General features: G+C 46.1%; 1 protein-coding gene across 30 annotated transcripts in view; it reads left to right on the top strand.

Annotated features, from left to right (window-relative positions):
• Positions 1-12,013, top strand: part of LOC112266035 (microtubule-actin cross-linking factor 1-like) — a 261,147-nt gene that overhangs the window by 236,893 nt on the left and 12,241 nt on the right. For 11 of the 30 annotated variants that reach the window (XM_042295673.1, XM_042295672.1, XM_042295671.1 and 8 more), the window contains 24 exons: positions 2,148-2,270; positions 2,412-2,513; positions 2,712-2,813; positions 2,947-2,958; positions 3,050-3,223; positions 3,474-3,629; positions 3,975-4,172; positions 4,545-4,673; positions 4,989-5,177; positions 5,646-5,801; positions 6,148-6,354; positions 6,500-6,619; positions 6,791-6,960; positions 7,285-7,444; positions 7,661-7,855; positions 8,131-8,403; positions 8,534-8,722; positions 8,828-8,939; positions 9,182-9,339; positions 9,543-9,705; positions 10,198-10,352; positions 10,538-10,612; positions 10,735-10,755; positions 11,914-11,931. In XM_042295673.1, coding sequence (XP_042151607.1) covers positions 2,148-2,270; positions 2,412-2,513; positions 2,712-2,813; positions 2,947-2,958; positions 3,050-3,223; positions 3,474-3,629; positions 3,975-4,172; positions 4,545-4,673; positions 4,989-5,177; positions 5,646-5,801; positions 6,148-6,354; positions 6,500-6,619; positions 6,791-6,960; positions 7,285-7,444; positions 7,661-7,855; positions 8,131-8,403; positions 8,534-8,722; positions 8,828-8,939; positions 9,182-9,339; positions 9,543-9,705; positions 10,198-10,352; positions 10,538-10,612; positions 10,735-10,755; positions 11,914-11,931 — 3,357 coding nt within the window. The remainder of the gene's footprint in view (positions 1-2,147; positions 2,271-2,411; positions 2,514-2,711; positions 2,814-2,946; positions 2,959-3,049; positions 3,224-3,473; positions 3,630-3,974; positions 4,173-4,544; positions 4,674-4,988; positions 5,178-5,645; positions 5,802-6,147; positions 6,355-6,499; positions 6,620-6,790; positions 6,961-7,284; positions 7,445-7,660; positions 7,856-8,130; positions 8,404-8,533; positions 8,723-8,827; positions 8,940-9,181; positions 9,340-9,542; positions 9,706-10,197; positions 10,353-10,537; positions 10,613-10,734; positions 10,756-11,913; positions 11,932-12,013) is intronic. The other 19 variants (XM_042295674.1, XM_042295679.1, XM_042295677.1 and 16 more) reach the window with 5 other exon arrangements.

Genomic DNA, 12,013 nt, shown 5'->3' with positions numbered 1-12,013 from the left:
CAATTGATGCTTCTGCTATTCTCCCATACTCTACATTTCCTCTGACACCCAATAAAAAAGTACTCTTACGAATGCTTAGCAGAACAGGAAAATGGTCCAATACACACACTTATCAAGAGAACACATGGTCATTCCTACTGCCTCTGATCTGGTGGACTCACTAAACACAAATGCTTCGTTTGTAAATTATGTCTGAGTGTTGGAATGTGCCCCTGGCTATCCGTAAATAAATACAAAATAATAATAATTGTGCTGTCTGGTTTGCTTAATATAAGGAATTTGAAAGGATTTATAGAAATTACTTTTGGAACTTAAGTATATTTTTGTAATTGTCTCTTACTTTTGATACTTAAACCCTTACATTTGGTGGAGATTGGCTTATAAGGATAGGGCCACATTTGAATGTTTCTAACAGAAGAACTCTAAGAATCATATGAATGACCATGGGGAAATGATCATACCCAAGGTGAGGACACAACAGTTCACCTGACCCAAGACTGAATCCCAACATTACAGTAGAATATTTTACTGCACACTAGAATTTATCTGTGCTTTTCGCAGGATTTGTCAAAAAACGAAATCTGAAAACACTCTGGATACGTTCCGTAACACAATAAGAATATTCATCGAAATTCTGGAGTAGTTTTAAGATAAGAATATACCATTTACAAGGGTTTGAGTGAGAGGTCTAACTGGGTTGAGTTGGAATTTCAATGCACTTTTATGACTCAAGGAAAGAGCCTTCAACTAGCTGTGCCATTTGAGGATCTGAAGCAAGCACACTTGTGTTTTTTTTGTTTGGAACACACCCCTGCGTCCCCAACATCACACAATTACTGTTTATGACATCCAAAAACATTCAATAAAAGAAATCACAATCTGGGTCAGGTGGGTATCATTTGAAAGCTTATTCTATTGCCAACATTGTTAGCTAAGTTAAAATATGCTCTTGCACTGTTATGCTTTCAAAAGGCATGTCAGACAGACCGATTTTAATTGTGGTGTACATAGTGAGTGTTCCGTGGCTAATTGTCTTCATGATGCGACAAAACAGGCTCATTCTGTCCAGGACAACCCAGGCTATAACACACGTCATCATTGTAACTGTGCCTCAAACACAAACACGTTGATACTGTAAATGACATGAGTTTTCAAATATGGAAATGTGAAGTGTCCTCTTGGACCCGTGGGTGTGCGGTTTGCTTGTGTTTATTTGGATCCCCATGAGCTTTTGCTGAAGCGTCAGCTACTCTTCCTGGGGACGTGAATATGACGTCAACGTGGCATTTTAATATAACGTCTCGTCTTTCAGAGCGCGTGAGACAAAATAGTAGCTACTAAAAAACAATTGGATACCACGAAATTGGGGAGAAAAAGGGGTCAAATTCACACAAAACAAACCTTTATAAAAGTAGCCCAATAAGAGGGAGGGATCTGGGGCATCTTCTTGTCATTTAGAACGGCTCCGTACAGAGCTGTGAAGCGGAGAACGTCATGTATAGTAGGAGGTGGTTGGCCTCGTCCCCGGGACTGGACTCCAGCAGCTCGGCCCCCGCCGCGTTCACCGTCTCCACCGTGGACCGATGGGACAGCACGTCGTTCCTCAGCACCTGAAAGAGAGCGAGGGAGGGAGCGTTGGTTACACTTTTCCATGCAATAATTGATGTGAAGCAAGCATTCTGGCACAAAATGGCTGCCATGCATAATCTATAATAAGGGAAAGTAACAGAAGTGAGGCTGATATGGAGGGGAGATCGAGGAGCGATGAGAGAGGTCGAGGTAGACTAATGCAGCCACTGCATTTCAATTTAGGCGCTTATAAATGACCATCTGTCTTTTTCAACCTGTATACTGACTGACAGGAGCTGTGGGTGGAAAGGGCTATGTATATTCAAAACCAAATACTTTGACTCGAGTAGTATTTTACTGGGCGACTTCCACTTTTGAATAATTTTCTATTTGTACTTGAGTACTCTATTCGTACTCAAGTATGACAAGTGGGTACTTTTTCCACCGCTGTACTGTAGTTCGCGCAGAGGTAGGAAGGGGAGAGAATATGCAGAGGTAGTTACTGATGAGTGGAATGACTGTTGGGTTATCTGATCTGTCCAACTATGCCCTCTGTGTGTCTGTCGCTCTCTCACCAGGCCATCAAGGCCGAGACAGACGGGCTGAGGGAGGAGCTGGAGTTTGTACGAACCCTTGGGGCTGACCTCATCTTCGCCTGCGGAGAAACAGAGAAGCCTGAGGTCAAGAAGACCATTGACGAGGTGGGAGGAGTACAGGATAGCACTTCAAGAACATAATCATTAATGGACTCGGTGCATGATATTTTCTGTTGGTCTTTTTATTGCAACACAGTGTGTGTTTTATCTTTCCTCTCTTCTTCCTTCTCTCTATCCGTTTCTCAGATGAATGCCGCCTGGGAAGGCCTGAACCGGACGTGGCGAGAGAGGATGGAGAGGTTGGAGGAGGCCATGACGGCTTCTGTGCAGTACCAGGATGCATTGCAGGTCAGTGTCCCAGAATGCATCGCTGTTTCAGCTCAGTATGTCAGATAATGAAATAATCTGGTCTTTATTGCACACTTGTTCTTTATGAAAGTAGATGCTTAGTGGAAATGTAAATCTGTCATGAAGTAGGGGAAGTGTCAGGACCTCGATCGTCATTATAGTTTGTAGAAGTTAGATTGACGTGTGTGTGTGTTGCAGAGCATGTTTGACTACCTGGACAACGCAGTGATCAAGCTGTGTGACATGTCCACTGTGGGCACTGATCTGGGAACTGTCAAACAGCAGATCGAAGAGCTCAAGGTTTGAATCATAATCTATTTTTTTGTCATGTAGCTTTGATATAGATGGTGTACTTAAAATATTCCAGTATGTTTTTATCATCCTACAAATACTTATAATATGTATTGTTCTTAAAAACGGTTTTGACGACAAGATAACATTATCGGTAAGTCAAAAATACGCTCTTGGTTTTACGTGAACTATCACTTTAATGATAAGCAAACAGCTAATGCAGACCTGACTCCTCCTGTGAGCAGCACTACAAGGTGGAGGTGTACCAGCAGCAGATAGACATGGAGAAGCTGTGCCACCAGGGGGAGCTGTTGCTCAAGAAGGTCTCGGACCAGACCGACAGAGACATGATCCAGGAGCCCCTCACGGAGCTCCGACACCTCTGGGACAACCTGGGGGACAAGATCACTCACAGACAGGTACACAAACTATGCATTGACTCGTTGCGTCCAGTGGCTCCCTAACTATTGTACAGGAGGGGCAGTAGCTACAGAGGCTCTGCTGCCCTCTCTAAAAGAACTTCTTCATCACTTCCAGTCCTCTGGAACTCAAACTCATATTCAAATGAATTGGCGCTTCAGATATGTACAATAGATTACAGATTGCAATGCGATTCAACGTGACATGATTCATGAAGAAGTGCTGTTTTTCCCGTTCTGTTTCCTACAGCATAAGTTGGAGGGTGCGCTCCTGGCACTCGGTCAGTTCCAGCATGCCTTGTCTGAGCTGCAGTCCTGGCTGAGTCACACCCACGCCACCCTGGACACACAGAGACCCGTCAACTCTGACCCCAAGGCCATCGAGATAGAACTGGCCAAGCACCACGTACGTCTACCCCTCTACAGCTTTCCCTTCCACACTCTTACCCAACACTCCTTTTCTTCTTTCATTTCCGGACTCTTAACGGCCAGTTTCCCGAGACCCATATTAAAGCCAATCCTGGACTAAAAAGCACTTTCAATGGAGATTCTCCATCAGGAAAACGGCTTTATTAGTCTACCTCGACCTCTCTCATCGCTCCTCAATCTCCCCTCCATATCAGCCTCACTTCTGTTATTTTCCCTTATTATAGATTATGCATGGCAGCCATTTTGTGCCAGAATGCTTGCTTCACATTAATTATTGCATTGGAGAAGTGTAACCAACACTCCCTCCCTCGCTCTCTTTCAGGTGCTGAGGAACGACGTGCTGTCCCATCGGTCCACGGTGGAGACGGTGAACGCGGCGGGGGCCGAGCTGCTGGAGTCCAGTCCCGGGGACGAGGCCAACCACCTCCGCGGCCAGCTGGACCACCTCAACCGCGGCTGGGAGAACCTGCTACTCAAGACCCAGGACCGACAGAAACTACTGGAGGCCGCACTGCACCAGGTAGGAAGGATGCAGGAGGAGTGGGCTGGGAAGAGTTTTACAGTACGAGTACTGTTTAACTGAACTGAACTAAGCGAAAAGAAAGAATGAAACCATTTCTATCCATTTTGTCTCAACCTTCCCTGTAATTATATTTATATATTACGGGTTTCCAACTTGTACAAATAAGATTATCAGGTTATCATCTCCCTAGAAAAATGTGTTATTTCCCAGTTAAGGAACCGTTTAAATACTGTACTTAATCTTAGTTGAGCTAAAAAACCACGGGGCAAGTGAATGAACGACACAGTAGCACTGCCATTTAACGCACAACTCATGACTTCCTCTCTTGTTCCCGCTCCCCTCTTCCCCTCCTTGTCCCTCGTTCCCCAGGCGGAGGGTTTCCATGGTGAGCTGGAGGAGTTCCTGCAGTGGCTGAGGAGGACAGAGAGCCAGCTGTCTGCAGCCAAACCCACAGGTGGCCTGCCTGAAACGGCCCGGGAGCAGCTGCAGCAGCACCTGGTAATACTGGGGATATATTTTTATGATACTGCAGCCTGCCAATTCATGCACTAGATATGATGTGATGGAGAAAACACATGCTAATGGGGATACACGTTATGACACTGCACCCTGGCCACACATACACTAGATATGATGTACAACACTCATTCACTGTCCAATCTACGATCTAATCTGAATGTATGTTGTTTTTAACCATGTGTAATGGGTGTGTTAGGTTATGTATTCTGCATGTCTATGTAACACCGGTTGTTATTGGGCGGATCCTCAAAGTATCAAATTCCTTTGGAAACATCTGTGTGTCTTTCTCTATAGGAGCTCCAGACCCAGTTGGCCCAGCGTGCTGAGCAGTACAACCGGCTGCTGGACGCGGGAGAGTCCATGTTGCTTTCCCGCGGGGGGGAGGAGGGTGGCCCCGGAGCTGGTACGACCCAGACTCAACAGAACTTGGCCCTGCTGCAGAACAAGTGGGCCAGCCTGAACACCAAGATGGACGACCGCACGGTGAGAGAGGAACCTTCGGTTTAGATACGTGAAGAGCTATGAGGACGAGTTCCTTCTAATACTGATTTAAAAACCCTGAACAAGGCCAAAAGTTGAAACACCGTGGTTTTTACTTGTAGCCATAAAGAACCTTTTTATATATTTCCATTTTTCTCCAGAAGTTGCGGAATCTTCTCTGGAAGAGCTCCTTCAGAAAATGTCATTGTTGCGAAGCTTAGAGCGAATTTTTGCTAATTTGAGAAACAAGCACCTTAACGCAAAGTTGTGAATGTTTCATTTGTATATATGTATATTTGAAGTGCTGCACTCGTGTTTTTACTGGGTAGGTTTTAGACTCGAACTAATACAATATACATTTTCACAGCTCGACTATAGAAAACACTGTTTTACATAGGAGCTGTATCTACAGTATATGTTACCATCAACCCTTTCACTGACTATTTTGCCCCCCACCCGTCCCACCCCTAGGCGAAGCTGGACGAGGCGGTGTCGCTGGCAACAGGGTTCCAGTCCTCCCTCCAGGACACCATCAACTGGCTGACCCAGGCAGAGCAGACCCTCAACATGGCCCAGCCCCCCTCCCTCATCCTGGACACTGTACTCTTTCAGATAGACGAACACAAGGTGGGCAGTTTAGGCACAGTGGAAGTGTAGAGATCCTATGTTATGTGTGATTGACATTAATTTCTATGGTAGGTGGGGTTATATCGGTGAGTAGTTACCATGGAATAGAATGGTATATACTTGACTGTATTTTACATAAATATAAATGTAAGTTGACTTATCATATTCATCAGACATTTTGCAGACTTGATATATTTCCCTTCCTTTATGTTAGTATGTGGTGATCTGCATGTACAGCTGAAGTCATGTCACCCAGAACCAAATCAGCTAATCAATTTCATGTTAAGGCTGTCACGAGGGACGAATTCAACTGTAACACGCTCTCGGCCTCTCTGTTCCCCCCCAGGTGTTTGTGAATGAGGTGAACACCCACAGGGAGCAGGTGCTGGCCTTGGAGAAGGCCGGTTCTCAGCTGCGTTTCGCCAGTATAAAGCAGGATGTGGTTCTGATCAAGAACCTGCTGCTGAGTGTACAGGCCCGCTGGGACAAGCTGGTGCAGAGGTCCCTGGACCGTGGCAGACACCTCGACGAGGCCCGCAAGAGGGCCAAGCAGGTACTGACCCCAGGGTGGTCCTTTTTACGGCATTCACCCTAACCAGTATGCAGCACCGGAATGGATCATATATGGCAGCCATTTTGTACCAGAATGCACACATCCGTTAGAGATGATCAACCAGTTTCTCTTGACCTCCCTCTAGTTCCATGAGGCGTGGAGGAAACTGTCTGACTGGCTGGAGGAGGCTGAGAGCCGGCTCGATTCAGAGCTGGAGATCTCCAACGAACCAGACAAGATCAGAGTACAACTGACCAAACACAAGGTGCAGTAGGAGTCTCACTTTGAAGCTCACTGTGTGGGTCTTGCATGGAAATAATCGGGATCTGAGTGATACTCACACACAACATATGATGAGGCTGCCTAATCTAGATCCTCTTACCTGTACGACATGGTATCCTTAACTGAATACCCCTCTCTCTCCTCCCGACCGAAGGAGTTTCAGAAGGCTCTGGGCTCGAAGCAGCCGGTGTATGACACCACAGTGAGGTCTGGTAAGGCCATGAGGGACAAGGCTACGCTGGCCGAAGACACCCAGAAACTAGACCACCTACTGGGGGAGGTCAGGGACAAGTGGGACACCGTTTGTGGGAAGAGTGTGGAGAGGTGAGGGGAAAACTCCACGCCTACTGCTTTATTACAATGACTAATATGGGACTGTTCTCCAACTCCAGTCCTGGAGACTGACTGACTGTGCAGGTTTCTGTTCCAGTCCAGCACTGAGTAACGCACCCGATTCAGCTAATTCTGGTCCTGATTGAACCCCACGATTATTGACTGATTATTTGAAACAAGCGTGTTGAAGCAGGTCTGGAACAAAACCTTGCAAACCCAGTAGCTCTCCAGGCCGCTGCCAAAATAGAATACTGGATCATAAAGGCAAAGTTCGTATAATGACAGCTACTTTTTCCTTCTCCGTCTCTCATCCAGGCAACACAAGCTGGAGGAGGCCCTGCTGTTCTCAGGTCAGTTTGCTGAGGCCCTGCAGGCCCTGGTGGACTGGCTGTACCGTGTAGAACCCCAGTTGGCTGAAGACCTGCCAGTCCATGGAGACCTGGACCTGGTCTCCAACCTCATGGACTCACACAAGGTATTCATTTATGTAACAGCAAATGTTAGACCATCGGTTGTGTAAAAAAAAAAAGAAAGTCTATGCTTACATTGGTCCAGCGCCTCATTGCCCATTTTTAAATGTGAATTCTTATTTATCGAACATGAAGAGAAAAAAATGTTTGACCCAGTGCTCTATGTTTAGGTGAACACTATTTCCATGTTGTTTGACCTCTGTTTGGTTTTGTCTCCTCAGGCCTTCCAGAAGGAGTTGGGGAAGAGGACCACTAGTGTCCACGCCCTGAAGCGCTCAGCCAGAGAACTGATGGAGACGGGCCGCGACGACACCGCCTGGGTCAAAGTTCAACTGCAAGAGCTCAGCAACCGCTGGGACACGGTCTGTGCCCTGTCCGTCACCAAGCAGACCCGTCTTCAGCAGGCCCTCAAACAGGTCAGTTGGGAAGAAGAAGCCATGGGGTTGTGCCATTTCTCTTTTTTTATGTATTAATACAATACTTGCAAGTTACAAGACTTAGAATTTTATGATCATTTAATGTAAAGATACCGATCATTTCAGTCCATCGTCTTTCCTTTCTTTAATGCGATCTGTGGAAGCGCAGTATAGCGCATAATACCTTAAACTGGACTGTGAAAGCGCATTAAAACTGAAAACCTTTTTTCTCTATCCTTCTAATGATCCCTCCCTCTGTCATCCCTCTCTCTCAGGCGGAGGAGTTCCGCACTGCGGTGCGGCTGCTGCTGGAGTGGCTGTCGGAGGCGGAGCAGACGCTGCGTTTCCGCGGCGTGCTGCCCGAGGAGGCGGAGACTCTGCAGGCGCTGCTCCACACCCACCGGAACTTCATGGCCACGGTCGAGGAGAAGAGGACAGATGTGAACCGGGCAGCGGGCCAGGGCGAGGCCATCCTCACCGCGTGCCAGGCTGACTGCATCACCACCATCAAACACTGGATAACCATTATCCGCGCCCGCTTCGAAGAGGTAGGTTGGCTGGAGAGGGTAAAGGGAGAGGGATGTATAGAGAGATAAGATGGGGGGGTAAAGATGTTTAAAGCCCAGTTGGGCCATTTCAAGTGTTTCACCCATTAATTGGTGCATTTTGCTTCTATAGGTCCTCACATGGGCCAAACAGCACGAGCAGCGTCTGGAGTCGGCTCTGACAGAGCTACTCAACAACGCCACGCTGTTGGAGGAGCTCTTGTCATGGCTGCAGTGGGCAGAGACCACCCTAGTCCAGCGTGACGGAGAGACCCTTCCGCAGGACATCCCTCAGCTCAAAACACTCATCACAGAACACCAGGTGAGAGGAGTCTACTTTTCTCAAACCCTCATTGGCTAAGTCACTATTCTAATTGTTTTCACTCTTTCCGATTGGCTGTGTCTAATGCCAATCCATTGTTCCCAGGTGTTTATGGAGGAGATGACCCGGAAGCAGCCTGACGTGGACAAAGTGACCAAGACTTACAAGAGGAAACCAGCAGAGCCCCCTAGCAGCCTAGCTGAGAGGAGAGGAGCTCGTACGTTACCTTATTTTACCTCACAGAGATGCATTTATAATATGTTATATTGACTGCATATGTACCTAGAAATGCATAATCAAAGATACAGTGGGTGCCTATTCCCCCAAAACATTCACAGTCCATCCTTGACTGACTTCACTGAATGAGAAAAACAGTAAAAGTCGCCGAAATATGATCGAACGTTCCATCAACATTCAAACCCATATAATGCGGATTAACCGTGACACCTCTCCCTACAGGTAAAAACCAGCAGCAACAACAGCATCAACAGGCGGCGATGCAGGTCGCCGGGGGCAACCCCCGTCTGACCCAGCTCTGCTCAAGGTGGCAGCAGGTGTGGCTGCTTGCCCTCGACCGCCAGCGGAAGCTCAACGACTCCCTCGACAGGCTTGAAGAGGTACTGTATTGTAACAATCGATCTCCCCTATTAGAGCAGTAGAGGGCTTGGAGACCCGGGTTTGAGACCTGCATCACTGTCACGTTCGCTACATTGGTTTCAAAAGTGGGATGTCTGTACATTTGCAGGGTGTTTTTTTTTTTTTGCAGGATATTGCTCTTCCTCATTTGTCTTACATTTATGTTCATTGTCTTTGTCCCCAGCTGAAAGAGTTTGCCAGCTTTGACTTTGACGTGTGGAGGAAGAAGTACATGCGCTGGATGAACCACAAGAAGTCGCGCGTCATGGACTTCTTCAGACGCATCGACAAGGACCAGGACGGAAAGATCACTCGCCAGGAGTTCATCGACGGCATCCTGGCCTCAAGTATGTTCTTCAGACCTGGCTACACATTGTTAGCGCTGTTCTTTGCTCATAGCCTGCTCCAACTTAAACGCTAGTCAAGGCCTATATCTTGGTCATAAGTCCTATGTCGTTCTGATAAGTCCTATGTCATTCTGATAAGTCCTATATCTTGGTGATTAGTCCTATATGTTGGTCACACAGAAAGTCCTATATCTTGGTGATTAGTCCTATATCTTGGTCACACAGAAAGTCCTATATCTTGGTCATACAGAAAGTCCTATATCCTGGTGATTAGTCCTATATCTTGGTCATACAGTAAGTCCTATATCTTGGTGATTAGTACTATATCTTGGTCATACAGAAAGTCCTATATCCTGGTGATTAGTCCTATATCTTGGTCATACAGAAAGTCCTATATCCTGGTGATTAGTCCTATATCTTGGTCATACAGAAAGTCCTATAGCTTGGTGATTAGTCCCATATCTTTTCCTGACAGTTGGTTGTGTTGTGCAGAGTTCCCCACCAGCAGGTTGGAGATGACAGCGGTGGCAGACATCTTTGATCAGGACGGAGACGGTTACATCGACTACTATGAGTTTGTGGCGGCGCTGCACCCCAACAAGGACGCCTACCGGCCCACCACCGACGCTGACAAGATAGAAGACGAGGTGAGGAAGACACACACACACACACACAGATATACCCACCTATCATAAACCACACACACACACAAACACTTATTTTGAATTACAAAGCTGGACCTTTGACTTACCGAGTCCAATAGCTCATGAATTGGAGGTTAATGGCGCTAGCTTCGTGACTTTCCCCCTCTCTCTTTTCTCACTCTGTGCAGGTGACCAGACAGGTGGCACAGTGTAAATGTGCCAAGCGGTTCCAGGTGGAGCAGATAGGAGAGAACAAGTACAGAGTAAGTCCTCCTCAGCCTGTGACTGTGTACACTTATCAACAGTTAATAAACACATGATTATATATTCTGTCTGCGTACTATGACTTAGTATTAGGTATGAGATATTGTATTTTTAAATACAGATGGGCCAGAGCAATTACAAGGTGAGTTACACCTGAGTCTACAGTGCTGTGGACGTAAACAATAATAATCTTAAAAGCTTATTTTGCTTGGACAGCTTCTACTTAGCTAAATACAGTTTTCAGATCCTACTTGACGGAGTGAGTCTTGGTAATGTTAAGAATAATGTGCATTTTTTTCTAAAGTTTGCAGTCATGGTGGGTCTAGGACTGAATCTAAAATGGCACCCTATTCCCTATATAGTGCACAACTTTTGACCATAGTGCACTACCTTTTGAACAGGGCCCTGGACAAAAGTAGAGCTCTATACAGAAGAGAATAGGTTGTCATTTCAGACACACCCTAGTGTTTTTTTTAGCTGATGCTGGCTGTGTGTCACTACTTCTTTGAGCACCAATAACTGCTGTTGTTGAACTAACGAATGACATCACTCCATTCCTCACGCATTTAAATGTTAGCCAATAGCAGTAGCACTCAGCTGTATCCATGGAAATGCCGGCTTTGTAAGCAAGCTTCTCTAAGCTTTGCTATATACTCATATAAGGTGGTCGCATATTATTGACAATTACAAAGAAATCCGCGGGCCAAAAAAAGAGCGTCTCACAGGCCGCATCTGGCCCGCGGACTGTATGTTGTGCACCCCGAAGCGCTTCAACGTGTCGTGTCTCTGTAGACATATCTCTAATCACAGCACTATGGGATTGATATGCTGTGTGTGCTTCCCACCAACAAACTAATATAAACACTAAATATAACTTTTAAACCATAACATTTATCACAGTTCCAGGATTAGCAACTACTACCATCGCAGTTTTTTGTTGTTGTGATCTACATCATCATTATCCATGGGTTAATGACCTCCAGTGTCTGGCGAAAGACGCTGGACTATAAACTAACTGCACCGAGCTTGGGTCACGTGACACCACACCTCTCTGTCTGTCTGACTCTCTTCTTGTGTGTGTCCGGCTTCACCCTTCACTGACGGATCCATCTCGCTGTGAATTGTTTAAAAAAGTATTACGTAGAATGTAGAGTGAGCTACAGTTTAATTTCTCTTTCCAAATGAGGTCTTATCCAATGCCAGGTTTAGTCTGAAGTATTTTTTTGTCTGTACAATGTTATTTCATTCTTTCTCTTTCTCTTTGTTTATTCCTCCTCCACGTCTGCTGGATTTATTGTAGTTCTTCCTTGGAAACCAGGTAAAGTTGACTCCAGTGTTTGGTCCTTTTGAAAACTGCTTCCTGGATCTCCACCAATGCAGTGGCCTCAATTCTACTGCCA

The sequence above is a fragment of the Oncorhynchus tshawytscha genome, linkage group LG13 (assembly GCF_018296145.1).
Source record: "Oncorhynchus tshawytscha isolate Ot180627B linkage group LG13, Otsh_v2.0, whole genome shotgun sequence".
Lineage (NCBI taxonomy): Eukaryota > Metazoa > Chordata > Actinopteri > Salmoniformes > Salmonidae > Oncorhynchus > Oncorhynchus tshawytscha.
This window is presented reverse-complemented; position numbering and strand designations above follow the sequence as displayed.